General features: G+C 44.9%; 3 protein-coding genes across 3 annotated transcripts in view; all 3 read right to left on the reverse strand.

Annotated features, from left to right (window-relative positions):
* Positions 1-26,778, reverse strand: part of LOC119648164 — a 362,867-nt gene that overhangs the window by 322,112 nt on the left and 13,977 nt on the right. The gene's annotated exons all lie outside the window — the stretch shown is intronic.
* On the reverse strand, positions 869-2,592 carry LOC119648165. The gene has a single exon (XM_038049744.1). The coding sequence runs from the start codon at positions 2,199-2,201 to the stop codon at positions 897-899; it is 1,305 nt and encodes a 434-aa protein (XP_037905672.1). The 5' UTR covers positions 2,202-2,592; the 3' UTR covers positions 869-896.
* Positions 25,046-26,423, reverse strand: LOC119648166. The gene has a single exon (XM_038049745.1). The coding sequence runs from the start codon at positions 26,371-26,373 to the stop codon at positions 25,075-25,077; it is 1,299 nt and encodes a 432-aa protein (XP_037905673.1). The 5' UTR covers positions 26,374-26,423; the 3' UTR covers positions 25,046-25,074.

Genomic DNA, 26,778 nt, shown 5'->3' on the forward strand with positions numbered 1-26,778 from the left:
GTTCTAGGGTCTTCAGCACGAAAGAGGTCAGGCTGATTGGCCGAAAGTCCTTCGCGGACTCATGACTGCGCCTGCCCGCTTTCGGTATGAAAACCACCCGTGCGCGCCTCCAGGACTGCGGTACATATCCTAAAGTGATGCAGCTCCGGTAAATTTCAACAAGCCACGGCACAACCCTTTCCTGCCGCTTCTGTAGCATGACTGGCATTATGCCATCTGGGCCTGGAGATTTGTATGCGGAGAAGCTGTTTATAGCCCAGCCGATCCTATCCCCGGTAATTACCGATTTGATAGTCTCGCACAGCTGGGGTTGCCGCAAACCCTCCGAGCGAGGTTCTGACTCACAGTCCTCCTCGCTGGAGGGAAAGTGCGTTTGCACCAGCAGCTCCAAGGTTTCACTAGAAGATTCCGTCCAGGAGCCTTCCGACTTTTTAAGGAAGGATGGACTCTTATGTTCCTTGGACAGAATCTTATTCAGCCTCGCGGATTCACTAGTACTTTCAATGTTCTGACAATAGTCTAGCCAAGACCGCCTCTTGGCGGTCCTGATGGCCGACTTGTACTTCTTTAGGCAGTCCTTGTATGGCTGCCAGTATTTTTGCCTGTAGCAGATGTTGAAGATTTCTCTGGTCAGCTTCCTGAGACTAGAGATATCTTCGTTCCACCACGGTGGTAGGGTCTTTTTGCTGTACTTAGCAGGGCACGAGACTTTGAAGGCAGTATCAAAAGCCTTCTCCAGAGCCCCGACCTTTGACTCTAGTTCGTCTGTCGTGCCAATCCTACCAATTTGCGCACCGGAGAGTTTGTTCTTAATTACCTGACCAAACTTTCTCCAGTCGATCCTCCTCCGATGAAATGAAAATTCCACTTACTTTGTATTTCGATTTATTTAATTTTTAACTACTAATAGCTACTTCACAGTGCTCTGTTAAAATAAAGTTATCTACCATGTCCATTATCATGTCCGACATCCTTTCCCTATAAAGAGGATCGACTTCAAAAGCTCTTCTGCAGAATTTACCACGATCTCCAGTAGAGAATTCTTTGAATATCTCCGAATTTGTATATAAACTATCTTTTATTTCACTAGGCAGTAAAGTTTCATGTGATAAAAAGCAGCTTATCAATGATCCAAATATTCTATAATAATTAATACTTTCTTTAAATTCTACCTTCGTGAACAAATCATTTACGTTCATATCATGTGCATTGAGAAAGTCATCGAAAAACTGATAGTAATTTTCGAGAAGGACATCAAAATAGTCCTTGCGAAAGGCACTAGTCGTGGTGACGTTCAGTAAAGTGACGATATCCAGGGCGGGTGGGCCGTACCGACTTAGTTGGAAATCGACTAATTTACATTCAATGGGGGAACCTTGGCTGTCATATTTGAACATGAGATTATTCGCCCAAAGGTCTCCGTGAAGAAAAACGTTGCGAAACCGCGCTGATGTTCGTGCAAACTCCGGCATTTGTCGGAATCTTTTTTGGTATGTTTCCACAATTTTAGGTAACTCAGGTGAGTCCTTGTATTTGGGAATTATTTCAATCAGCGAGCAAATGACCTTGAGTGCGTTTAAAAGGGAGTTGCTTCGGGGACTGTTTGCATCCCAGTCAGGGAATGCATTTTCTATAAGGTAAGTAGGGTACAAGTCTATCAATCGACTCTGTAATTTTCGTTCAAGGACAACGGATGCTGAATGCATATTAGCCAGTGCCTTCATAGCACACAAAAGATATGGATAATCCAGTAGTTGACCAGGTGACGACCTTATCTGAAATTTCTGATCCGCTAAGTCCTCCAATATCACTAGGTTCATGTCCACATGGTAGCATTCCGGACAAAATTTTCCATATTCTGAATTAACATTCAATAGTTGAGGAAGGACTTCTTTGAAAAGGCTGCATTCTTTTTTGAAGACTTCAAGGTCATCTATATATTGAATGAATGAATCTACACTCTTTGGCACCTTTTTCACAAAATATTTCAATTTGACTCGCCCATCTGGGGGGTCCGATATTTCACAAAGATTTATCTCCAGGAAGTAGTGTACGCCAAGAAATCCTTGAGGATTGTCGCCCGAGGTGCGAACAATGTAGCTTTCGATTTTGAAGTCATCCAGTGACCGGGATTTATCATCACAGTAACGCTTCACTAGTGAATTTACTTCCTCGGAACTTATTTCACCAAATACTTCCATTTCGTTGAAATGATGGAAAACGACTCAACCAGAATTGGGGGCTGAGCTCAGTAATTTCCATGTAGTTCACTGCGATAATGGAAACGTTATCAATTGTTCAATGTACATAGTGGCTTTAGTTAAACATTTGTAAACTTGCATGTTGTTGACAATCACATATCACTTTTATTGTCCACCGAAATATGGATACGGCTTTGTTAAATTTTGGGAGTTCTTTGGGGTTGAGATGAGTTTAAGTTCTGACCAATGTGGACATAAGCATTTCCTCTATATATCTTTAGGTGGCAGAAACACGATAGTGTGACAACTTTGAAACGAGTCTAATTTGAGATTTCGCTGAATCAACAAATATTTGATGGAAGTCCAGTTGAAATTACCTGGCTAGGAAGAATCAGCTTCTGGACATGTGCCCCTAACAAAAACAACGCACGATCTGTTCCAAATCCCATTGGTAAGACAGAGATAAAAACGGTATTGGAACCATATTTGATTGAACGAAGAATAAATAACTACTAGCACTGTCATTCTACCCAGGCACAGTGCATCTTACAACCTAAAATTATTAATAAACAAAATAACCAGTAATATAAAGTCATCTCCTGAGTCTAGCCTTGATGAAATCCTCTGTAGAACCATATGCAGAATTAATGGTTTATCCACATTCTAATTTCGGAAAATTATTAATTATACTTAACGACATCTTTCCATTTGGTAATATTGTTATATTCGTTCAACTATATTTTGTTGTTCTGGCACTACTGTCAATACTACAAATCCATTCAAAAAGTGACTGTAAGAAGCCTCACATATTTACTAACACAGTTAAAATGCTGCTAGTTCCATCATTCCATTCATAACTGTATGCCGCTTGTCAACCACAGCTGATTCCATTTCTCAGTTGGTCTCGCTCATGCTGACGACCGGTGGAGTATGAGATTGAGTGCACTCGCCATGCTGGCAAAGGGGGAGTAAAATACAAACTTATCGAATATTGAAAATAAGATACAGTATGCGGAAAAAAGATATCATATTTGAAAACATTCGTTGGTTGAAAATTGTTGCAAGCAAATTTCATGTCAATAGGAGTAGCTGTTTCTGAGAAAATAGGTGCGACAATCAGACAGATAGACCGTAAATCGATTTTAATAAGGTTTTGTTTCACATAAAACGTTAAGAAAGGTCAGCTGTAATATTCTCGGATCAAAATACATTATTCCAATTAAGGTTGTTGAGATGGGTGGATATTAGAAGAGAAATAATTTTGAGCAAGTGGCAACATAATGAAGGGATTGCGCTTATGGTCGCTGTTGGATATAAGAGCTGCATTCTGAATTTTATCATTTAGTTTGCTACCAAACAACTGCACGAATTTAAAAAGACAGTTATCTGAAGAACTCGTTACATTTTTTTATGTACCATCAGCTTTTTATCGAGTTATGAATCTACATTAAAATAAAACCGTATTTTGAAGAGAAAAAATTTACCTTCTTAATTAACTTGCAAAACAATTCGTCCTCAAGATTATTGGAAACTTTTATACGCAGCTGATGTGACTTATATAAATATATATTTTATGAATCTATCATAAGTCAATCAATCAAAAGTGGGCTGATGGGCTGACATGTTCAGTATATAGATCCATATCATTCAGAGGTCATGTTTCGATTAACAACACAATGACAACTCTACTATTATAGATTTAACTTATCCTCAGTTCACCCAGACTGACAATCATTGCCATAAAAATTCCTTTGACGGCTAGTTCGCCATAATTATGTCTGACGCCAGACTGATGAAATACTGACCGTCTAAGATCAGCCATAAATATCATGCAGACGCCCTTAGACCTTAAAAAATGTGGATTGAAAGAAAACAATTTTAAAGTTTTTCAATTTTTGTTTGAGTAATATTTCTTCCAAAATTAGGTTTCAATATTTAAAATTGCTCAATTTGCTATCCATGGATAATAAAAGGTGCTCCTGAGTCGATATACTTCTACTCCTCTTTTTGCTGTGCTACATTTTTGTACGAATGCGGCTTCCTTCGTCGTAGCTTTTTAGTCCATTGCGATCTTCTCTCCATCGTTTTAAAGCCAATTGGGCAACCCATTATATCTGGAATTTTTAACAGAGCTATCCGTCCTTGATTGAACCGGGTCAGTAAAATAGGCATACAATTTTTGAGTAAATCATCGTCGATCAATTTTTGAACAACAAGTTTAAAACACGATCAGTATTTCATCAGTCTGCCATAAGTCAACCCATCAAAAATGGACTGATGAAATGACTGATGGATTGACGTGTTTTAAGAAAAATTGCGAACACTTGGCCGTGTTCGAGAGAAGAATCCTCCGAAGAACTTTTAGCCCCCTACATGACGAAGGACGATTCCGTAGTCTACATAACGACGAAATCTATGAGCGGTATCATGACCGTCTGTTTGTGGATAAAATCCGGCTCAATACTTTACAGTGGGCGGGTCACTTAATCCATATCGATGAGGATGATCCCACGTGAAAAATCTATAAGGTCAGTATCTATGGTAGAAAAAGAAGATGAGGCAGACCCTGCTTAAGATGAAGCGATGGCGTAGGTCAGAACGCTGGACAGCTTTTAGGGATATCGAATTAATGGACCTCGGTGCAAAACCGGGGTGTCTGGAGTTCCTTACTAAGGTAGACCTAGACCAGATACTGGTTATTGCGCCGTTGATGATGATGACAACTGCACTAGATTCAAATTATCATCAGTCCAGCCAGTCTGGCAGATTTTATTTAAAAATTTAAATTTTCATCAGTCTATCAGTCCCAGTGCCATAAAAATACACTAGACGATCAGTTTGCCATAATTTTGTCATTCAAACTGACGCCAGACTAAGAGCTGGCCTGTGTACTCGTATATCATTCATGGACCACAGACATTTACACCACTCTATGTTGCAGTTCTCGTGTTTCGATGCCCTAGCTGCTAACACCTCCTCAAAGTCGAAGATTTTTTTTTTGAATTTTTTTAAATTAGAATTAAAAAATTAAAAAAAAAAAATATTTTCAAAAACTTTTCACGGTACTGATACCCTAAGATGAAATTTCAAGAATATTTATAAAAGAATTACAGTAATTTAGAAAAGGGGCGTATCTTCGTAATTGAATAATTGTCTGAAATGTTGTTTTGGTCAACACCCTGATCATTTGTCTTTATAGAGAGCGAAAAAATACCAGTATGCCACTTTCAGCTAAGCTAAGCCATGACAAATGGAAGGATGGAGTGAAGGTAACATTCAAATGGCCACGATGGTAGCGACTATTATAGGTTCGTTTTTGCAAGTCTGCGGTAATGATAACTATAAGCTCATATAGTCAAAAAACAATCCTGAGTGGCTGGAGACTCCCAAAAACCTAAAAGATGGCACCCCAGTTGTACACCACAACTCCACAATATAGTCCACAAGGAGCTCCGCTCGCAATATGGGCAGGACCATTACCACTTTGAAACATTAGCAAAGCAGCAAATAATCGAGCCGGGAGCCCCTCCCCCAAGAATTGTTCTTAAGCATATGCTTCAGGTGCCACCCCAGTTCCGACGGTGCCAGATAACTTCCGGTAAGCTTCGTGGTAAGAGCCACATCAGATCAGTCCCCCTCGGGCCTGATCGCCTGGCTCGAGCACGTGGTGCGAAATAACCTACTGTGAGAGGCGGCTGAGGCCCGAAATAAACACTTTCGGGCTTACCGGAAGAAAATCTTTGTCTAGTGAGACCCTAGACCCGTTGCTGCCGGAAACATTCGATGGTAGAATGCTAACCATTTTTCGAAAGCCCACTAATCTACCCTTCAAATGCTTGACTAAAGCTTTGAAGCTAAGGATCAATTAACTCCCTTTGATCTTCAGAGTCTTATACCCAAACAGTCAGCGAGAGTATTCAAACACCCACTCCTCCCAAACAGTCTTACTGGTACAATCCCACCTACTAACTTCATTAAACCCAAGATGCTCGCAATGTTCATAAAGCAGAGCTAGAACAAAAATCGACCGGGCTTGATAAGATGGTGATGGTGGTCAAAGGGTAGTATAGGTCCCGAGGCGAAACGTGGATTGGTATCCACGATGGAGCACAAAACCTGGGAAATGCCTGCTGAACCAACACCAACAGCTCTACTACCAAACCCTATCTCCACCTCCACGTGGTGACCGCTGGGAGCTCTTTCTTGACGAAAAGCTGCAGACGGAGAAGGATGAAGGCGAGTCTCCCGCGCCTAAAAACGGGACAAATTGTACCAACTGGTCCTCCAGGTTGGGGGTTGGGTAGGGCTGACAACCCTACACGGTAAACAACCTGTTACGAAGCCACAACAGGAGCCTCGGATAGGACGGATTTTAAAACGACGGACCCGGCAACGACAAAGGAACAACGATTTGCGCATTTTCTCCTGGAACGTGCGCTCCCTGTACGGAGATGAAGCTGATAAGCAGCTAGCCGATACCCTGTCCCAATATGGGGCTGATATAACAGCGTTGCAAGAGATGCGATGGACAGGGACCGGTTTCCTGGAGAAGAACCACTACACCATATATTATAGCGGCCATCCAGTAAACCATGTGCTCGGAGTAGGTTTCTTAGTCAGCCAAAAAATGAAACCTGCTGTTATCGGCTTTGAAAGTATAAGCGAACGGCTATGCACTCTGCGCTTGCGAGGCAAGTTTAGAAATATAAGCCTCATAAACGTTCACGCCCCTACAGAGGAGACTGCAGAGTCGGAGAAGGATACCTTCTACGAGGCAGTAGAAAGAACACTCGAAGCCTGTCCCAGATATGATATCAAAATCATACTTGGGGATTTTAACAGCCAAGTAGGGAAGGAGCCCGTATTCAGGCGATACGTTGGCTCCCATAGCTTACACGAAAAAACAAATGATAACGGACTGTGGACTATTCAATTAGCAGGGTCACACGAAATGGTTGTTGGAAGTACCTGGTTTGCGCGGAAAGCGGTCCACAAACATACGTGGGCCTCTCCAAACGGGACCACTTTCAACCAAATTGACCACGTGTTGATCGAACGCCGCCACCTCTCAGCCTTCATGAATGTCAGAACATATAGGGGGGCCAATATAGACTCGGATCACTATCTCGTTGGCATGGTGCTCCGAGCTCGAATACCAATACCACCTAGAATCCCCTCTGACAATCAGGTGAGAGTGAACACTGAAGCCATCCACAACACAACCCTCCGCGACACCTATAAGAGGGAAATGGATGCCGCAATAACCGCAGTCAATAGAGGACCTGGAGATGAAGCATCAACTAATGATCTTCACAACCACCTGAAGAACGTTATCATGGATACGGCCACAAATATACTTGGCCCCAGCCGCAAAAGGAGTCGGAACGGCTGGTTTGACGATGAATGTAAGCTAGCAACGGAATGGAAGAATGCCGCATACCGAGTAATGTTGCATTCTCAAAGAACGCGGGCACGCGCAGAAACTTATCACGAACTCCGTCGAGCGGAGAAGCGACTTCACAGACGGAAAAGGAAGCCTGGGAGAACCAACAAGTCTGTGAACTAGAAAAGTACAGGGAGCAACCGCACCAGGCGCGGAAGTTTTACCAACAAGTCAGCAGGATGAAGCCTTATACACCTCGATGCTCATCCTGCCGAGACAAAGAGGGAAATCTGATTTCCGACAGAATGGGCATATTAGAGCGATGGGTTGAGTACTTTGATGAGCTACTGAACAACCAGAACATCGGCGAGTTGGAGGTCCCGCCAACTGAAGACGACGGGCAAATACTCCCACCACCAAGTTCAGGAGAAACAGTCCGTGCAATTCATCGGTTAAAAAATCATAAGTCGCCAGGAGCCGATGGAATTACAGACGAATTGGTTAAATATGGAGGCGACCAGTTACACCAAGTGGTTCATCAACTTGTGCTCAAGGTATGGGACAGCGAATCAATGCCTGACGATTGGCAGCGAGGCATAATCTGTCTCATACATAAAAAGGGAGATATCACACAGTGCAGCAATTATAGAGGTATCACGTTGCTGAGTACCATCTATAAGATATTCTCCACTATCTTGCTAGGCCGGATAGCCCCATACGCCCAGAACATCATTGGCCCATACCAAAGAGGCTTCACTTCAGGCAAATCAGCAACAGATCAGATTTTCTCTCTGCGGCAGGCGATGGAAAAACTGATGGAATATGGACAACAGTTGCACCATCTGTTCATCGACTTTAAAGCCGCCTATGATAGCATAGCCAGGGTAAAACTGTACACGGCCATGGGAGAATTCGGTATCCCGACGAAATTAATAAGACTGACTAGGCTGACCCTGACCCTGCGAGGCCAGATAAAAGCAGCAGGATCACTCTCAAGACCATTCGACATCAACAACGGTCTACGACAAGGGGATGCGCTATCATGCAAACTTGGGTTCTTAGCAAGAAAAATTGCGAACTCTTGGCCGCGTTCGAGAGAAGAATCCTCCGAAGAATTTTTGGCCCTCTACATGAGGATGGACGATTCCGTAGCCTACACAATGACGAAATCTATGAGCGATATCATGACCGTCCGGTTGTGGATAAAATCCGGCTCAATAGGTTACGGTGGGCGGGTCACTTAATCCGTATGGATGAGGATGATCCCACCCGGAAAGTCTATAAGGGCAATATCTATGGTAGGAAAAGAAGACGAGGCAGCCTAAGATGGAGCGATGGCGTGGGCCAGGACGCCAGACAGCTTTTAGGGATATCGAATTGGTGGACCTCGGCGCAAAACCGGGATGTCTGGAGTTCCTTATTAAGGCAGGCCTAGACCGGATACCGGTTGTTGCGCCGTTGATGATGATGATGATAAGATTCCTTCCATAATCCTTAAAAAATGCTCTACTTCCATTAGCCCGTTCCTATCCACATTATTCAACCACTACTTGGTAAACGCTCATTTCCTCTTGACCTGGAAGTGTGCTCAGATCGCACCCATCCCAAAGAAAAAAGAAAGTTCTTTCATCCCGGATAGATACAGGTCTATCTCTATCCTTTCAACCTCCGTCAAAATCTTCGAGCGGACCATCATGTTAATGATAAATGAGCACTGCGATAGAAACAACTCTATCTCGGAATTCCATTTCGCCAGCCGAAGAAGTCTTTCGGTTGAACATGCCTTCCTTGTCCTGAAAACCGACATTTTGCTCGGAATTAGTCGGAAAACACCGACAATAGCTTACCTCCTTGACATATGGAAAGCTTTTGACTCCGTATGGCAATACGGACTCGTTTATAAGCTAAACGACATATTACACGTCCATCCTCACCTATGTAAACTAATATTTAGCTTTCTTAAAGGATGGCAATCCCAAGTAAAAGTTCAGCAGGAATTATCATCCCCTTATACCAATCTAGCTGGAACCCTCTGCAATCCTTTTCCCACTTTTTGCCGCGAATGTCCCGAAATCTACTTCCACATCAAATCCTATCAAGATCCTCCAATATGCCGACGAACTTATCGGCTACACTACCACGAACGACATATATACTAGGCGGCGACGCTCATCTGAATCAAAATTTAGATGAGCTCTACCGATACTTCACTAAGTAGAAACTAGTCCTAAGCCTGCAGAAATGCCGAAAAATTCTCCTGAAAGGAAAAACGAAGATGACTCCGAAAATGGTTGCCAATATCAAAAATCTGTCTTTAAAAATCCATACATCGTCCATCCTCACAATGAACCAAGTGAGGGGAGGGGAGTTGGCCCCTCGAACACTTTGATCCCTCACGTGTCCTTTCCGATGCGTGAGTCCACATTGAATCCTAAAAAAATAAACAAATGAGGTATTCGCGAAATAACCAATACACGAGCCAAACCTGAAATGTAAAAATAAAAAAAATAACAACTCCACCGCGCGCATGGAACTCTGGGCCCGAGTGCTGCGATCGAAAAGGAGGATCCACGACGGATCACATCCCCGATCGATGTTCCCCTGCCTCAGACGTATTGTGAGGCGCGGCCATTGAAGTTTCCGCCATGCCATGACATCATCAGGCCATTATATTAGAGAATGTCTCTCATTAAAAATAGGGTTTTGGGGGACTAGAAAGAACGGAGAAAGGACGTCTTCAAATCAAAAATAATTACGTAAAATTCATGCTCCATTTAACCAATATCGAAACAAACAAGTCGGGGAACCGGAAACTGGGCGCTTCAGGTATGAAAGGTTTTGTATATTTCTTTTATAAAGCGATTTGAGTATGCATTTATCCCATTAGAACCTAGCGGGTAATATAACCATATATTATGTGAGAATGTCCACTTTCGCGTGATATTAACATTCAAAGTCTTAAATTTGCACAGAAACGACAACTTTGAACTGTTATAACTTTGTTAGTAATAGTGCGATTTCCACCAACTGGCGCGATCATGCTCCATACTATAGCCTACATTTCGGCAAAATTTCGTGATGAACTTAAGGGGGTTTCGCAGTCAATTATTAAAAATTATAGTAATATACTATTATTAACTTTATTTGAACAGATATCGGTATGTAGCCTAGCCTAGGCGTCTTGATTTTTTTCAGATTTTTGGATTGGGTAGTTTCTGAGAATGGGTCCGCTAAAGAAATGATCACTTTCGATCCCCCGCACTCCCCACCTTTCCAGCAAATGTCAAAATTGGGACCGCCTTCGGAATGTAGTAACCAATACCTTTCATTTGATACCCCACATGACTATATTTGGTGAAAAAAATGTACACTCCCCTTTTGCATGTATAGGGGGTCCCCCCTTAAATTCAACATAGAACGATCTAACTTACTGTATGAGCGAGCGTTCACAGTTTCCACCTTTCCACCGAATTTGGTGTCAATCGCTATAACCATCTCCGAGAAAAATGCTTGTGACGGACAGATAGACAGATTCGATCCTTGAGTCCAATGTGATAAGGCTCCGTAATGCATATGGTGGTACTCAGGCGGCCACAATAGCCTTACCGCATATTGTTCAAAGTATTTTCACGTCTAAATGTCGTTCTGGAAAATACTGGTGGCGTCAATACTTTTCGGAGACGGGATATGGGATCGGTGATAGACCTTACCTTTGTTAGCGATACATTATCTAAGGATCTCCAATGGCAGGTGAGCGAGGAATATACGCACAGGCGTGAGGAATATACACATCAGGCTATCATCTTCCTGATGAAGCGAACAACAGGAGCAAAGCGAATCAAGGAAATTCTAGTATCGGGTTGGACATCCTAGAAACTTGACAAGCAAATGTTCGAGAAAATACTTTTGCAGGAAGCGGTGTCGATGGGAAACGCAGAAGAAAAGGTGACGTTGGTTCTTGAAAGGATACAAAAAGCATGTGACGCTTCCTTACCACGCCACACTGTCGTCAAGAAACCAAGAATGGCCAACTTTTTGTGGAATGCCGAAATCGATCAACTTTGCATAGTTTGCCTTAAAACCAGGAGATACAGTCAATGTTACCGAAACCAGCCTGGGTCTGAAGAGTTGCATAACCGATATAAGAAGGCGTGAAGCAGCCCTCCCTAGAAGTAAAACTGAACAATTCAAGAAGTTATGCAAGGAAGCCAACTCCGACCCTTGGGAAGGTGGGAAACTTTCGCCACCAGCCCTGATTTAGTACCATTAGCATGAACCTCCCGAGGTAACCATTGAAGAACTCCTACGAGCTGCGAAGAAGATTGTCAAAAATAAATTGCCAGGCTTGGATGGCATTCCGAATAAGGTGGTTCGCTGAAGCATTTACGACGTATTTCAAAGAAGGGATTTTCCCGGAAAAGTGGGGGAAACAGAAACTTGTCCTAATCCCGAAGCCAAATAAACCATTGGGTTATCCTTCGTCTTACAGGCATATATGCCTACTAAAATGTGTTGGCAAACTTTTTGAACGGGCCATCTACAATAGGCTTGTACTGATCACATATATTCCTTACGCCTGTCCGTATATTCCTCGCTCACCTGCCACTGGAGATCCTTAGATAATGTATCGCTAACAAACGTAAGGTCTATCAACGATCCCATATCCCAGCTCCGAGAGTGGCCTCTTAGATAGACAGTTCAGATTCCCAAGGACAAGGTCTACAGTCAATGCGATCAGTACGTAGAGGAAAATTGCTGAGTAAGCAACAGTGGCCAATAAATCTTGCGCGACTAAGAGACACTGGTCGGACACTTGGAGAGTATAAAGCCGAAGCAGTTTTCACCACCAAGCGAAGGGAGCAAAAGTCCATAAAGATCAGAATTGGCGCACACATCATACGTTCGCAGCCAACGCTTGAATACCTAGGGGTCATGGTTGACTAAAATTCAAACCCCAGCTTTAGTGTAGCAACAAAGGTTTCCGGGGTTGCTACATTGTTGGCAAGAATGTTACCGAATGTTGGTGAAAGTTGTCAGCTTCACCTGGCTTTATGCAGGTCTAGTCTGGGCATCGACATTAAAACTAGAAGCAAATAAAAGAAAAATCCTAGTCCCATACCGATTGCATTGCGAACATCGTGCCTTTACCGTACAACATCAGCCGGAGCAGGATGTGTGATAGCAGGCATAGTCCCTACCGACATCTTGGCGAACGAGGGTCAACGCCTCTATGACACATCAAATGCACTCGACGAGGCCTGCACATATCGTCGGCAATTAGCACGAAGTGAAACGATTTTAGGGTGGCAAAAAAAATTGGGATGTGTCAACTTAAGGGCGCTGGACTTATAGGATTATTCCAGATGTTTCAAACTAAACCAATCGAAGGCACGGTGAAGTTAATTACGATCTAACTCAATTCCTCAGCGGACAGGGAGGATACCGTGCATACCTTTATCGCTTCGGTCGTGGCGACTCCCCATATTGTTCATCATGCGAGACGTTTTTAACTGCCCGAGGTTCGCTGCACACAGAGCAGAGGCAAAAATTGACCCCGGGACGCAGTTGTCATCGTGGATGAAATGTTAGCCTCTGAAAAACTTGGAGGGCGATCCACAATCTCTAATTGATCCTATCCTGCGACGTAATACCGAAATGGTAGTCCCCCCCCCCCCCCCCCCGTTTGTTTGAGGATGTCGAAGTCCTTCAGCGGTTGAAGTTTATAATCACAGTAACGTTTCACTAGTGAGTCTACTTCTTGAGCACTTATTTCACCAAATACTTCCATCTTGTTGGGATGATCGGAACTGACCCAATCGCATCTGGATCTTAAACTTATAAGTTTGTAGTTAAATTTCGCGTTAATTTAGTAGCAACTTTTTCAGTATAGGCACAATGGCTTAAGTCAAATATTGGCAGAGTGTACCTTGTCGCGGATCACAAATCATTTTTATCACACAGCGGAACGTATGTACCTTGATATATGACTTTAGTGTGAAATTCTGAAAGGCCGCAGAGGGGATTAATTTAATTAAGGAAAATTTTGATCCATATGGACGTAATTTGTTGAAATAAGGGAAGATAAGAAGAGTGATAATATCGCGGATGTATGGCAAACTTGATTCGTTTGAATTTTCGCTATGCTAATAAATATTTGGAAGAACTTTTGCGACATTTGCTAGCACAGTTAAATATGGACCTATTAAACGTTGAGAGTATGATGGGAGTTAACCACCTTTACTTAGTTCTACTGAAATTTTCCAGTGGGCTATTGTGATTACCGATTGCGGCGCACGAAAGGGGTGAAGACGTCAGAATATTATCCGCTGAGTGATAGGAGTTGGCATCTAGTATTTAACAAGCATTCTTCCAGGTTGTTTACTATTTTATTATATTAATTTTTTAATTTATGATTAGAAAATGTGATATTCGTTTCCTATGCTCGCGTCATCCAAAGTAATAAATAATTTTTGGACATAGTAGCGCCAGGCTGGAGAGACGACTAGGCCTATTGTGTGGAGAAGTGGAAGGAAACCCAGAAATCAAACCAAATATGGAAGACAAGAAGGGCAGTTTTTTCACGGTGCAAGATTTTGGAAATCCAGTACTGGCCGTTTTTGGGAATGAATTAGCGGGCTCCCGACCGTCAATATCCACCGACCGCAGTGCCTCAGTAGTGGGAAACTTGGCTACTTTAGCATCTAATGCTACAAGAGATCTTAGTGGAGCGGAAATGAGATACACACCGAATCCTTTTTGCAAGAGCGCCAAGCTTGGAAGGGCACCACCGAGGGTAACATTACCCCTAGGCAGTCGGGATTCGTTGCGGGACTCGGAAAGAAACTTGGATAGTCCCCGAATTGACGTAATTACTGATGCGTGGAAGGTAGCGAACTGCAATAGCGTTTGTTTCGCTGGGAAAACGCATAAACGGACTCTGTGAGTTCATCAATGAGAGGCGGAATATCCACCAAAACATTTGGAGTTTGATACCCGTATTAAGTTGTCTTATTTTAGGGCCATGGAGGAGGAAAACTCCCAAACGTCATGTAGCAAAGTCACATGAGAGACACAAGATAAGTGAGAATACAGATTGAATAAGTGAATCCCTTGGTGCCCAACAAGCGACCAAGAAGAAAAAAGTCTCTTCGCCAAAGAAAGTTGAGCCGGCGAGAGTTTCGGTTAGTTCTTCGATTGCGGCTCCAACTTTGACAAAAGAGGAAGAGCCCACAGCTCGCAAACCCGAACAATGGGCAAAGGTGGGCGAAAGTCCTGGGGATTTAACGTGAGTACCTGCCGTGAAGGCATAATCCCACGGTCCTCTTCGGACACGGATTGATTTTGGGACTACAATCAGAGCCCCGCCATGCAAGCACAGCGGTCCTGGTTTATACTGAGTGCAGGCTCAGCATTCATACCAGTGGATGCGAGGCCTATCTAACACCTCTGCCGCAACTAAGGGGTACAGCGCAACTCCACGCTTGAACTCCGAGGAGCTCTGCCCGCGATGTAGGCATAACCACAACCACCATGAAACTCCCACTAGGGGGCCAACCGCAAATAACCGGGCCGAGAGCACATCCTCCAGGATTTCTCCTGGAGCATATGCTCTCAGAGGGCCATCCCGGTTCCCATGGTACCAGATAACCTCCGGTGAGGCTTCGTGGCAGAGCCACTTCAGATGAGTTCCTTGCAGACTCGGGTCTGATCGCCCTCCTCAAGTACGTGGGGACGGAACTCCCCAACGGGTTAACTGGAATCAGCCCGAGGCGGAGAACTGCAACGGAACCTTTAACCAGCTAACTACCGCTCTGCGTACAACACAACACAAAGGACATCACAAAACAACACTAACACCAAACACACAAAACTGGTGGCTGTCCACCACGGCCACTAGGCCATTCGCCTATCAACTGCAAGCGAAGCAGCGTCGAGGAGCTCCCTCCTTCGTCAGAAGGTAGCACTCGCGAATGCATTAGCGCGTTTAAGCATCCCACTGTTAGCAAGGCACTGGCTAATATCGTAGATACCGTTCAGTACGTGAACGCCCATGTCGTCTAGATTGCGGATGTCACTGTACGCTGGACAGACACAGAGAACATGTAACCAGTCCTCCGAGGTTGCGCTTGAAGAGGAACTCACTCAAGCTGCCATGCCCAGTCAGGAGGAAGCCCATCTCTAGCCCGAAGTCCACAACGGAACTTCCTCTGGCAGACACATTCCTAACGTACTTATACGTGACCCGACCTTTCCCACATTCGTTCCATCTAAGCTGCCACTTAGATGTTACACTCTCGTCTAACAACTTCTGGACCGCAAGCGGTCCTAACCCCTCAACCTGATCACCAGCTACTAAATCTGTTTGCAGCAAAGGTACGCCCCTCCTGATCCTGAACTACCTCCAGATCAAGAGAAGAAACACCCAACAATACCTGCATGGCGTCGGTCGAGACCGTACGACACACAGGAAGACACGCTAGCAAAGCCACTCGTTGACAAGCGTAGAGTAGCTGCCTGCCCTTCACCGTCAGCGCCAAATCATACAACATGGGGGACCCATACGCAGAACATACAAGGAAGAGCCCCACATAAATGGATCTAGCAGCTCTCCTGCTTAGACCCCATTCACACCTCATCACTCGCCTCAACATGCCCACCAATTTAGTCAAGCGTAGCCTGAGCTCGCGCAGGTGCACGACCAAACACATGCGTTCCGCGATCATGACTCCCAAGTAGGTCACTTTCTGCCGGATCTTTAAAGACCCTTTGATCAACTTCACACAAGGCGGACGACGTAGGATGCCTTTATGCATCATCCCGACGGTCTTCTCCGTTGAGATCGCGACACCGACTTTACAGGACCACGCGTTAACGATGCGCATGTATTCGGCAGCCTGCTGCTCGAGCTTAAGGCGACTGCTCCCCTCAACAAGAATGAAGAGATCATCCGCGTATGCAACACATTCAGCCACGGAAGAAAGCTCATCCAACAGTTCGTCCATCATCAGATTCCATATAAATGGACCTGCGATAGATCCCTGCGGGCAGCCGCGCTCAACATTCACCCACACACGCTCGTTGACACCTTGGACGAATGCCTTTCTACCGTGGAAGTAGCTCTTCCACAGAGCCAATTCCCGGCAGTTACACTCACGAATTTTGGACAACACAGAGGACCAACTTAGGTAGTCAAATGCGCCTTTGAAATCAACAAATATTCCAAGGACGTATTTGCGAGGACAACGGACAACAAAATTCCTAACATGCATCAATGCGTCGTCGGTGGACCTCCCAGTGCGGAAGCCATACTGCCTGTCAGACGTCAGATGGGATGATTTCACCGCCAGTCGCTGGACCATAATCCTCTCCAGGACCTTGCCAAGGGCCGGGAGAAGAGATATTATCCTTCTCTGGCGACTTCAGGAGCACAACCACCCTGGCAGTCTTCCAGAATGCAGGGAAATAGCCCTCCCGAAAACAACACTCAAACAAACACTGGACATGAAATGGGATGATCTTCCAGATAGCTATGCACATCTCGTCTGTCATCCCATCCCAGCCAGGTGACTTCCGAGATCCGAGCCCGAGCCTCATATGGAGGCACACAGACGGATATTATTAGCTTGCCGGTTGAATCAGGGATTAAAGTGATTACCGCAGGCAAGGTAAAAATTGGTTGGGTCGTGTGCAGACTTAGGAAGCAAGTATCTCAGAAGAAATGCTTCAGATGCCTTGATTTCGGTCATTTTACAGCAGCGTGTACTAGTGAGCATGATGGGTCGAAAAGGTGCAGGAAGTGTGGAGAAAAGGGCCACCTTATCAAGGACTGCACGGAATATCCACGATGTATGTTGTGGAAAGGGAAAAACAGAGTAGATGACCGGCACGTTGCAGGTGGTGGAAGGTGCTCGGGATATAGGAGGGTTGATACAAATCAACCTCAACCATTACGAGACAGCTCAAGACTTGCTCTCGCAAACCATTCGGGAGTCGAACATCGACGTTGGTGGTAATATGTGAACGTTACCGAAATTACATTAGTGCTACGTGGGTGAAGGATTCATCGGAAAACGCGGTGATATGGGCATGTGGACGGCAAGCCATTCAAGAAAAAATGGCATTCCCGAGAGCCGACTTTATACGGCGTCCATATCTACAGCTGTTACGCTTCTCCTAGCGCAACATTAGTACAATATGAGGAGATGTTAGACAGCTTGGTGTTGGACGCTAGAGATCGACAGCCCCAAAATCATTCCCGGTGATTTCAACGCGTGGACTTCCCCAGAGTGACGAACACCAGGGGCCAAATTCTGCTTGCAACCTTCGCGGAGCTGGACATCGTACTAGCCAACATTGAATGCGTGCCCACCTTGTGAGGCAGAGGGCTTGGCTTGATCGTCGATTTGACTTATCTCAGTACCTCATTGCCGAGAGTGATGGTCTGACGGGTGAGTGAACACTACACCCACAGTCACCATCGGGCCATCTAAGGTCGAAAGTATATTGAGCAACAAAATTGGAAAAACCAGGATAGCTGGGTGGTCCATTGGAGCTTTAGAAGGATGTCACGACCCGAAGAGAACGGCGCTGGAAAAGTGAGCAAGTTATGTCAATGGGTAACTGAGGCATGCGACTCTACAATGCCGCGACGGAAGTTCCACCATAGTAGGAAACCAAACTACTGGTGAATCCAAGAAAACTCGCTGTTGAGAACATCTTGGCTTTGAGCGATAAGGCTTTGCCAAAGCCAGAACATCGACAGGCGAAGAAAGAGTACCGCGATCTTAAGAAGGCTATGCGGGAAAGTAAACAGAATTGCTACATGCAGTTGTGCCTTGAGGCAAATCCGAACCCGCGGGCCGGTGCTTACAATGTTATAATGAATAAGATTCGCGTAGAAAAATCATCTCAAGTGACGTGCCCGCGACTCTTTTTCAAAATAATCGTTATCCTTTTCCCATAACAAGAAGAAAGTTGACCTCATCCAGTGGTTCAACAGGACGTCTTGTCAATCCCCGGGGTGACCGAGGAGGAACTACGAGAGATCTGAAGACGAACTGGGAAAAAAAAGCTCCGGGATTGGACGGAATTCCGAACAAAGCCTGTATGCTAAAATGAGGCCCATATGGTTTATAAGTACATTTGAATTGTGCATCGTCGAAGGAGTCTTTCCCGCTAAGTGGAAGAGGTAGAGGTTGGTTCTGCCAATGAAGCCCCAAAAACACCTTTTAGACACTATTGGGAAGAATAGGTCAATTTCGCAATCGTTGTAGGTTTTTGGGTCAGCACTCCCTTTTGGCCCTCTCATTTGTCATTATAGGAAGGAAGAAGATTATACAAACATTTGAAGGAAGGCCGTACGAGTTTTTTGAAAAATATAGAATGGTCAACGGAATCAAAAACATTCGAGCAGTCAGTATAGACTGTTTGGGGATCTTTTCTATCCTTCAAGGACTTCGTGACAGAGTTAGTAAACTCAAAGAAATCCATGCTGTCCCTTCATAATAAAGTGTCCAAAGGTGGATGTAAAGGAATGGTACAATCCTCTTTCTACTTTTCCAGAAAGATATCCTCGCTGAAACCCTTGAGAGAGGTTTACATTTTTTTTAAAAAAAGATTCGACAGCCTCACAGAACCATGACCACCGTTAACAACAGAACTGCCAATAAGGGAATTCAACAACGTTTAAGCGTGTTGATTATATGGTTGACATAGAATAAGCCACTTATTCAAAAAGGCACAACAAATCCATTGGTCTTTACTCCATTCAGTTACGTCTACCGTTACAATAAGACCATCGTTGTATTGCCCCCAATGGGGTCAAGCAGTGCACTGCAGGATTAACTGATGCGGAACATAGCTCCCTGAGGCCAACCTATCTCTCTCTAAGGATGAGTTGTCTCTCCTCTGGGACGGTCTGTGCCTTTTCAGGGGCCAAACCTCTCGTCTACCAAGACCGTTAGTGAGTGGTGGTAGCCACACCCTGTACGACGTGACCTTACTATTAACAAAACGCTACGGATCTAGACTGGGGAGTCGAAAAACACCTCCTCCAATCCAGGGTGTCATGCGAACCATGCCCATTGGATAGTTTACAGTTGGGGGTAACTGACTGTATTCGAACGGAGCCTCACTGATACCTGGTCGCCTCAGTGAGTAAGTTAGACCTTATCGTGCTACGGGGGGCTATGGCACGGCGGACCTCTTAACCCCCATACTCGTGGGAATCAAATGAGTACAAAACTAGAAAAGAAAACAAAAACCAAAAAAGCGGGGCCCCGCACCGCACCAAAACTGGTTAATCAGGCGGAGGCACGTCTCCGAATTACTGAGAGCCAGGTGACTACACCCAAGAAGGGAGAAGTTGGGACGTCAAGCAGTGGATCCAAGGTGAGCATTGATATACTGCGTGGACTACAGCCAATGAACACCACTGCTCAAAGAGCAGGGACCAGCAAAAGCACGTCTGAGATAAATATAACAGACGTCAGGAAGGAGACAGGTCTCAGTGGCGCCGGGGTTAAATGGTACCTGCGCTATCTGAAGGAAGGCAGAAGAGGCCCTTAAGAAGGCTCAGGACAGACCTAAGCCATCTCTACCGGAGCCGAGAAAGCGGGGAGCAGCAGAGATCAGCCCGCATGAAGGGAATCCTCCCAAAAAATCCAGACCTGAACCCACGGGAGGAGAAAACCCGGGCAGGTCAGGAGTGAAGGCAGGACCCAGGAAGCCCAGCATTAGCTATGCTAGTGCGGTCAAAAAGGTTTCCCGAGCAAATACTCACTCGGGAGGAACAGGAAATCATTGAGGAACTTGTCGTCAAGCAAATGATCAAGGGTTGGACGTCGAAACTGGTGTTCACCGGAATACGCTTTCGACCAGGCCTTATACTGGTGGACTGCGCGACGGATGGAACCGCAGAATGGGTTAGAATCATAATTCCTAGATTGCCAGGCTGGGAAGGGGTAGAACTGTCAACATGTGCTGGGGATGATATACCAGGAGCCCACATGGTGACAGTTTTTCTGCCAAAGGCCGCGGCAATAGAAACAGAAGACCTTATGAGACTCCTAATTGCTCAGAATGAAGATCTCCATACTCGACTATGGAGAGTCTTCAGAAGCAAGGTGGAGGGAAAGGGAAAACTCCTCACGATCGGGGTTGATGACCGATCCCTGGAGGCAATTAAACGTCGGAGTTGTCATATCAACTACCGATTTGGCAACATACCCGTGCATGTGCACAAGGAAAAGTCAAGGAAAGAGACCTCGGAGGAGGCATCGGGTGGAAAACTTACCGAGGTCCCTCAAGAAGTCGCGGAAGCCATAGAGGCGGAAAGAACTGGATCAACCAGGAAGCTGGACGACCTAGACCTAGGACTCCTAGGGCTCGGAGTAGACAGCGACGCGCAGGAAAGCGCCATGTCGGAGGAGGAGGGTGACACTCCGACAGTGGAAAAGAGCTCCAAACAATAACGGAGCCAATGGCCAGCACTAGGATAGCCCAGATAAACCTCCACCATGCGAAAGCTGCATCTGCAGTGATTGCAAGGGCAAATTCAAAGGAGAACATTGGAATAGTGCTGGCTCAGGAGCCCTGGGTGTACCGGGGGCAGATTCGCGGTCTGCAAGGAGGAGACATGCAGGTAATTTGGGACTCCTCTTGTAAAAAACCAAGAGCTTGCATAATTCTCAAACGTAATTTAAAATACATATGTCTTTCAGAGTTCTTAACCGGGGACCTTGTGGCTATCCAAGTCTCATTGGAAGCCGGGAGGAGCACTCGAGGGGCAGTTGTAGCATCGAGATACTTCCCAGGAGACGAGAGCCGGGCTCCACCGGAACAAGTCGCAAAGCTGACGGAGTATTGTGAGGAGAGGGCGTCACCACTTCTTCTCGGCGGCGATGTCAACGCCCACCACGAAGTGTGGGGAAGCAGCGACACTAATCGTAGAGGTAAGGTACTCACGAATTTATTCTTAGTAATAAGTTAGAAATATACAACGTAGGGAACACTCCAACATTTGTGACCAGCACCAGACAAGAGGTACTAGATATAACTCTAGGAAATACCCTAATGAACGGGATGGTCAGGAATTGGAGGGTGTCGGATGAACCCTCAATGTCTGATCACGGGATAATACCCTAATGAATGGGATGGTCAGGAATTGGAGGGTGTCGGATGAACCCTCAATGTCTGATCACAGGATAATCAGATTCGACATTGAGGGTAACTCCGAAATAAAAAGAATAATAAGGAATCCCAAGAGAACGGATTGGGAATCCTACACAATGCACCTGAGCAACAACATTGTCCACCTTCAAGGGAGCGTTGACATCAGGAGCGAATTAGAATTAGAAACGGTGGTGGAAGACCTCAACACAATCGTCATTGACGCATATGAGGCCAGCTGTCCGGCCAAGACAGTCAAGTCATCAAGGGATGTACCATGGTGGAACAGGAACTTAGCCAGAATGAGAACGGAGGTACGAAAACTCTTTAACCGGGCAAAACAAACCGGGGACTGGCGGAGGTATAAAAATGCACTGACTGCGTATAGCAACGCGATCAGGGAAGCGAAACGGAACAGCTTTAGGGTATTCTGTGAAGGGATTGAACAGATCACGGAAGCAACCAGGCTGTACAAGGCTGTAGCGGGGGAATATCCTCTGTCTGCTTGAAAAAGGAAGATGGAACATTCACCGAGAATGAGGAGGACAGGGTACACCTGCTTCTCAGAACTCATTTCCCGGGGTCCTACCCCTCGGCGGCAGGCGACAATAATCTGCCTGACACCCCAATAACGAATAAAAGGGGAAGGAAAGAGAGCTGGAAACTAGCAAAAGAGGTATGCTCAGAAGCTAGGATAAGATGGGCAGTGGGAACCTTTCAACCAATGAAATCTCCCGGAGCAGATGGCATTTTCCCAGCACTTATCCAGAGAGGCCTAGGAATATCTTAGAGTCTCTTCTGAGGGTGGTAAGGGGGAGCATAGCACTGGGTTACATAGCAAGGGCATGGAGACGGGCAAAAGTAGTCTTTATTCCGAAAGCGGGTAAAAAGGATCCTTTTCACCCTAAATCTTTCAGACCAATCTGCCTAACATCGTACGTACTCAAAACGGTGGAGAAGGTCATAGACAACTATATTAGAACTAACGTTCTAAAGCGTAATCCCCTACATCACTGTCAACACGCTTACCGGGCAGGAAGGTCAACTGAAACTGCTCTGTATCAGCTGACAGAGGTACTACGGGACGCCATAAAAACAAAAGAAATTGCACTGTACGCGTTTTTGGATATCGATGGAGCATTCGACAACACATCGCACACAGAGATACAAGATGCCCTGAGCCGCAAAGGAGTGGGAAACACCCTGGCACTCTGGATGGGCAAAATGCTAGAAAGCAGACAAATAGAGGTACAAACAGGTACAAATTCTATTATCATGAACACCACTCAAGGCTGTCCACAGGGCGGAGTACTATCGCCGCTGATGTGGAGTATGGTATTGGATGAACTCCTGGACGTGTTAACTAATACTGGAATACAAGTCCAGGACTACGCGGACGACATTGTTCTAATCTGTAGGGGCAAATATGAAGATACCCTATGTGATAGAATCCAAACTGGATTAAGGGTTACTAGTGTCTGGTGCAGGAAGGTGGGACTGCGGATCAGTCCAACCAAAACCACCATAGTACCATTCACTAGGAGGCGTAAGGTGGATCACCTGAAAGCCATAACATTACATGATATGGAGGTGAAACAAGAAACAGAGGTCAAATATTTGGCAATCACGCTAGACCAAAAATTACTCTGGAAGACACATGTCGGAAACACTTGTCAAAAAGCCACGAGGGCTCTGTTGACTTGCAGATCCATAGCAGGAAAAAATTGGGGTTGCAGCTCGAAGATACTACTTTGGATATATACTACAATAGTAAGACCAATGATTACCTATGGAGCGGTAATCTGGGCAGAAAGAACCCAACTCAGCACACAAGCCAGGGAATTACATAAGCTCCAAAGGCTGGCTTGCGTGTGTATCAGTGGGGCAATGAGGACATGCCCAACGGCATCCCTGGAGGTCCTTCTGGGATTAACCCCTCTCCATCTGCACATACAGATGCAGACAAGGAGATCAATATTCAGGATGGCCGGTAGTATGAGTGGGGCGGGGAGCTGCCTAAATCGAAGGAGGATTGATATCCTTTCTAGGCGGTATCCCGAATTACTGATACCGAGGGACAACATGACAACGAAGTTTCACTTCGATAAGAAGTTTGGACGTTGGAGTAACAAGGCAAACTGGGAGAGCGTGGCTGCGACATACGGCTTAAACCAGCAACTGATTACTTGGTACACTGACGGATCCCTCACAGCAGAGGGAGCGGGTGCCGGTGTCATTGGTCCAAGCAAAATGTACTTTGAGCCAATGGGCAGGTACACTAGCGTATTCCAGGCGGAAATTTACGCCATAGACAAATGTGCCTCCTTTAATCTGCAAAGGAACTACAGGGGGCAGAACATAGCTATTCTCACCGATAGCCAAGCAGCGATCAAGGCACTTTGGTCCAACCAGGTGAACTCTAAACTGGTATGGGAATGCCTTGAGAGACTGGCTCGTTCAACAAGGTCTGGATACTTTGGGTTCCAGGCCATGCTGGGTTGGAAGGCAATGAGGCAGCGGATGAACTAGCTAAGAAGGGAGCAGGGATGCCTTTACACGGGCCAGAACCCTTCTGTGGAATCGGAAACGGTTTCATGGCTATGAATCTAAGAAACGAAGAGAAACGGTTGAGGGAACTATATTGGGGGGACCTACCAGGAATGGAGCAGTCCAGGGTGCTTATTGGGGGATACGAACCCATGCGTACAAAGGATTACTTAAACCTCACCAAAAAGAACCTCCGAATCATAGCGGGAATTCTCACTGGTCATTGTCGGCTGAACTATCACCTAGGGAAGCTAGGGATATCTACGGACACTGCCTGCAGGTTCTGTGAGGAGGAGGAGGAAACCTCTATACACGTCCTGGGACAGTGTCCGGCACTTGTGCAAAGTAGGTCGATACATCTGGGAGAACACTTAATACCAGATGCAAAGCTGAAACTTCTGGAAGTGGGGAACATTATAAAGTTCCTAACGGTTACAGGCCTGCTTGAGATACTATAATCAACAGGTACACTATAACCAGTAAAAGGGGCACAATAGTTCTTCAAGGACGCGGTGCGACTTTCCCTTAACAGAATAATAATAATAATTGCCCCCAATGAAACAACGTATATGGTACCTGTCGAGTGGTATGCTCTGGTTGATCTAACGTACTATATGACACTGATATTTGACACCAAATAACTTGTATGACAGAACTGACGTGGGATGAAGCAGAAACCTGCTTCTTGAAGCCAAGTACACAAATCAAGGAACTTCTAAAAATTAAATAATAATCCTTGTAATGTTCCATTTCTTTTCATTTATTTCTTAAATTCTAATAGTTATATTCACAATATTCTTTCAAAATAAAGTTGTCAACGATGTCTATGATCATGTCAGACATCCTTTCCCTGTACAGAGGATCGATTTCAAAAGCCTTCCTACAGAGTTTGCCACGGTCTCCAGTAGCAAATTCTTTGAACATCTCCGAATTTGTGTATAAACTCTTTGTGATTTCACTGGGCAGCAAAGTTTCGTGTGATATATAGCAACTCATTAGTGGTCCAAATATTCTGTAGTAATTGACGCTTTCCTTAAATTCGATTTTCGTAAACAGATCATTCACGTTGATATCATGGGCGGTAAGAAAGTCATCGACAAAGTGATAGTAGTTTTCGATGAGGACGTCGAAATATATCTTGCGAAAGGCACTGGTCGTGGCAGCGCTCAGTACAGTAAGGATATCCAAGACAGGTGGTCCGTATCGACTTAGTTGAAAATCGACTATTCTGCAATCAACTGGAGATCCGGTACTGTCATATTTGAACATGAGGTTATTCGCCCAAAGATCACCATGAAGGAGGACGTTGCGAAACCGTGTTGATGTTCGGACGAATTCAGGCATTTGTAGGAACTTTTTCTGAAATCCTTCTAAAATTTTAGGTAACTCTGGAGAGTCCTTGTATTTGGGGATTACTTCAATGAGGGAGCAAATTGCTTTGAGTGCGGTTAGAAGAGAGGTATTCCGGGGGCTACTTTTATCCCAACCAGGGAATGAATTTTCAGTAAGACATGTAGGATACAAGTCTATCAATTGACTCTGTAACTTTCCTTCAAGGACAACACATGCCGAATGCATATTGGCCAATGTCTTCATAGCACACAAAAGATGTGGATAATCTAGAAGTTGACCTTGTGGTGAACCCATTCGAAACTTCTTATCTGCTAAGTTTTCCAATATCACGAGATTCTCATCCACTAAGTAGCACTCTGGACAAAATTTTCCATATTTTAAATTGACATCCTGTAGACGGGGGAGAAGCTCTTTGAAAAGAGTGCATTCCTTTTTGAAGACCTGGATGTCATCGATGTATTGCATGAAGGACTCAACATTTCCTGGAACCTTTTTTACAAAATATTTTAATTTGACTTTCTCGTTTTGTGATGTCGATGCTTTGCCAAGGTGGATCTCCAAATAGTAGTGAGCGCCAAGAAATCCTTGAGGACTATCGCCCAGAGTCCGAACCGTATGTTTGAGGATTTCGAAGTCCTTGAACGGTTGAAGTTTATAATCACAGTAACGTTTCACTAGTGAGTCTACTTCTTGAGCACTTATTTCACCAAATACTTCCATTTTGTTGAGACGATTGGAACTGACCCTGTCGCATCTGGATCTTAGACTTATTAATTTCTAGATGAGATTCGCGTTACTTTAATAGTAACTTTATCATTTGCTCACTATGGTCACAATGGATTTAGTCAAATATTTGCGGAGTACATCTTGTCGCCAATCACATATCATTGTTATCATACAAAGGAACGTATGTACCTTGATATATGGCTTGTGTGAAATTCTGAAAGACCCCTGAGATTGGGATTAATTTAATTAAGCTAAATTTTGATCCAGATGGACATAATTTGTTGAAATAAGGGAAGATAAGGAACGTGATAATATCGCGGATGTATGGCAAACTTGATTCGTTTGAGCTTTCGCTGTGCTAATAAATATTTGGAAGAACTTTTGCGACATTTGTTAGTA

The sequence above is a fragment of the Hermetia illucens genome, chromosome 2, assembly GCF_905115235.1.
Source record: "Hermetia illucens chromosome 2, iHerIll2.2.curated.20191125, whole genome shotgun sequence".
NCBI classification, from domain to species: Eukaryota; Metazoa; Arthropoda; class Insecta; order Diptera; family Stratiomyidae; genus Hermetia; species Hermetia illucens.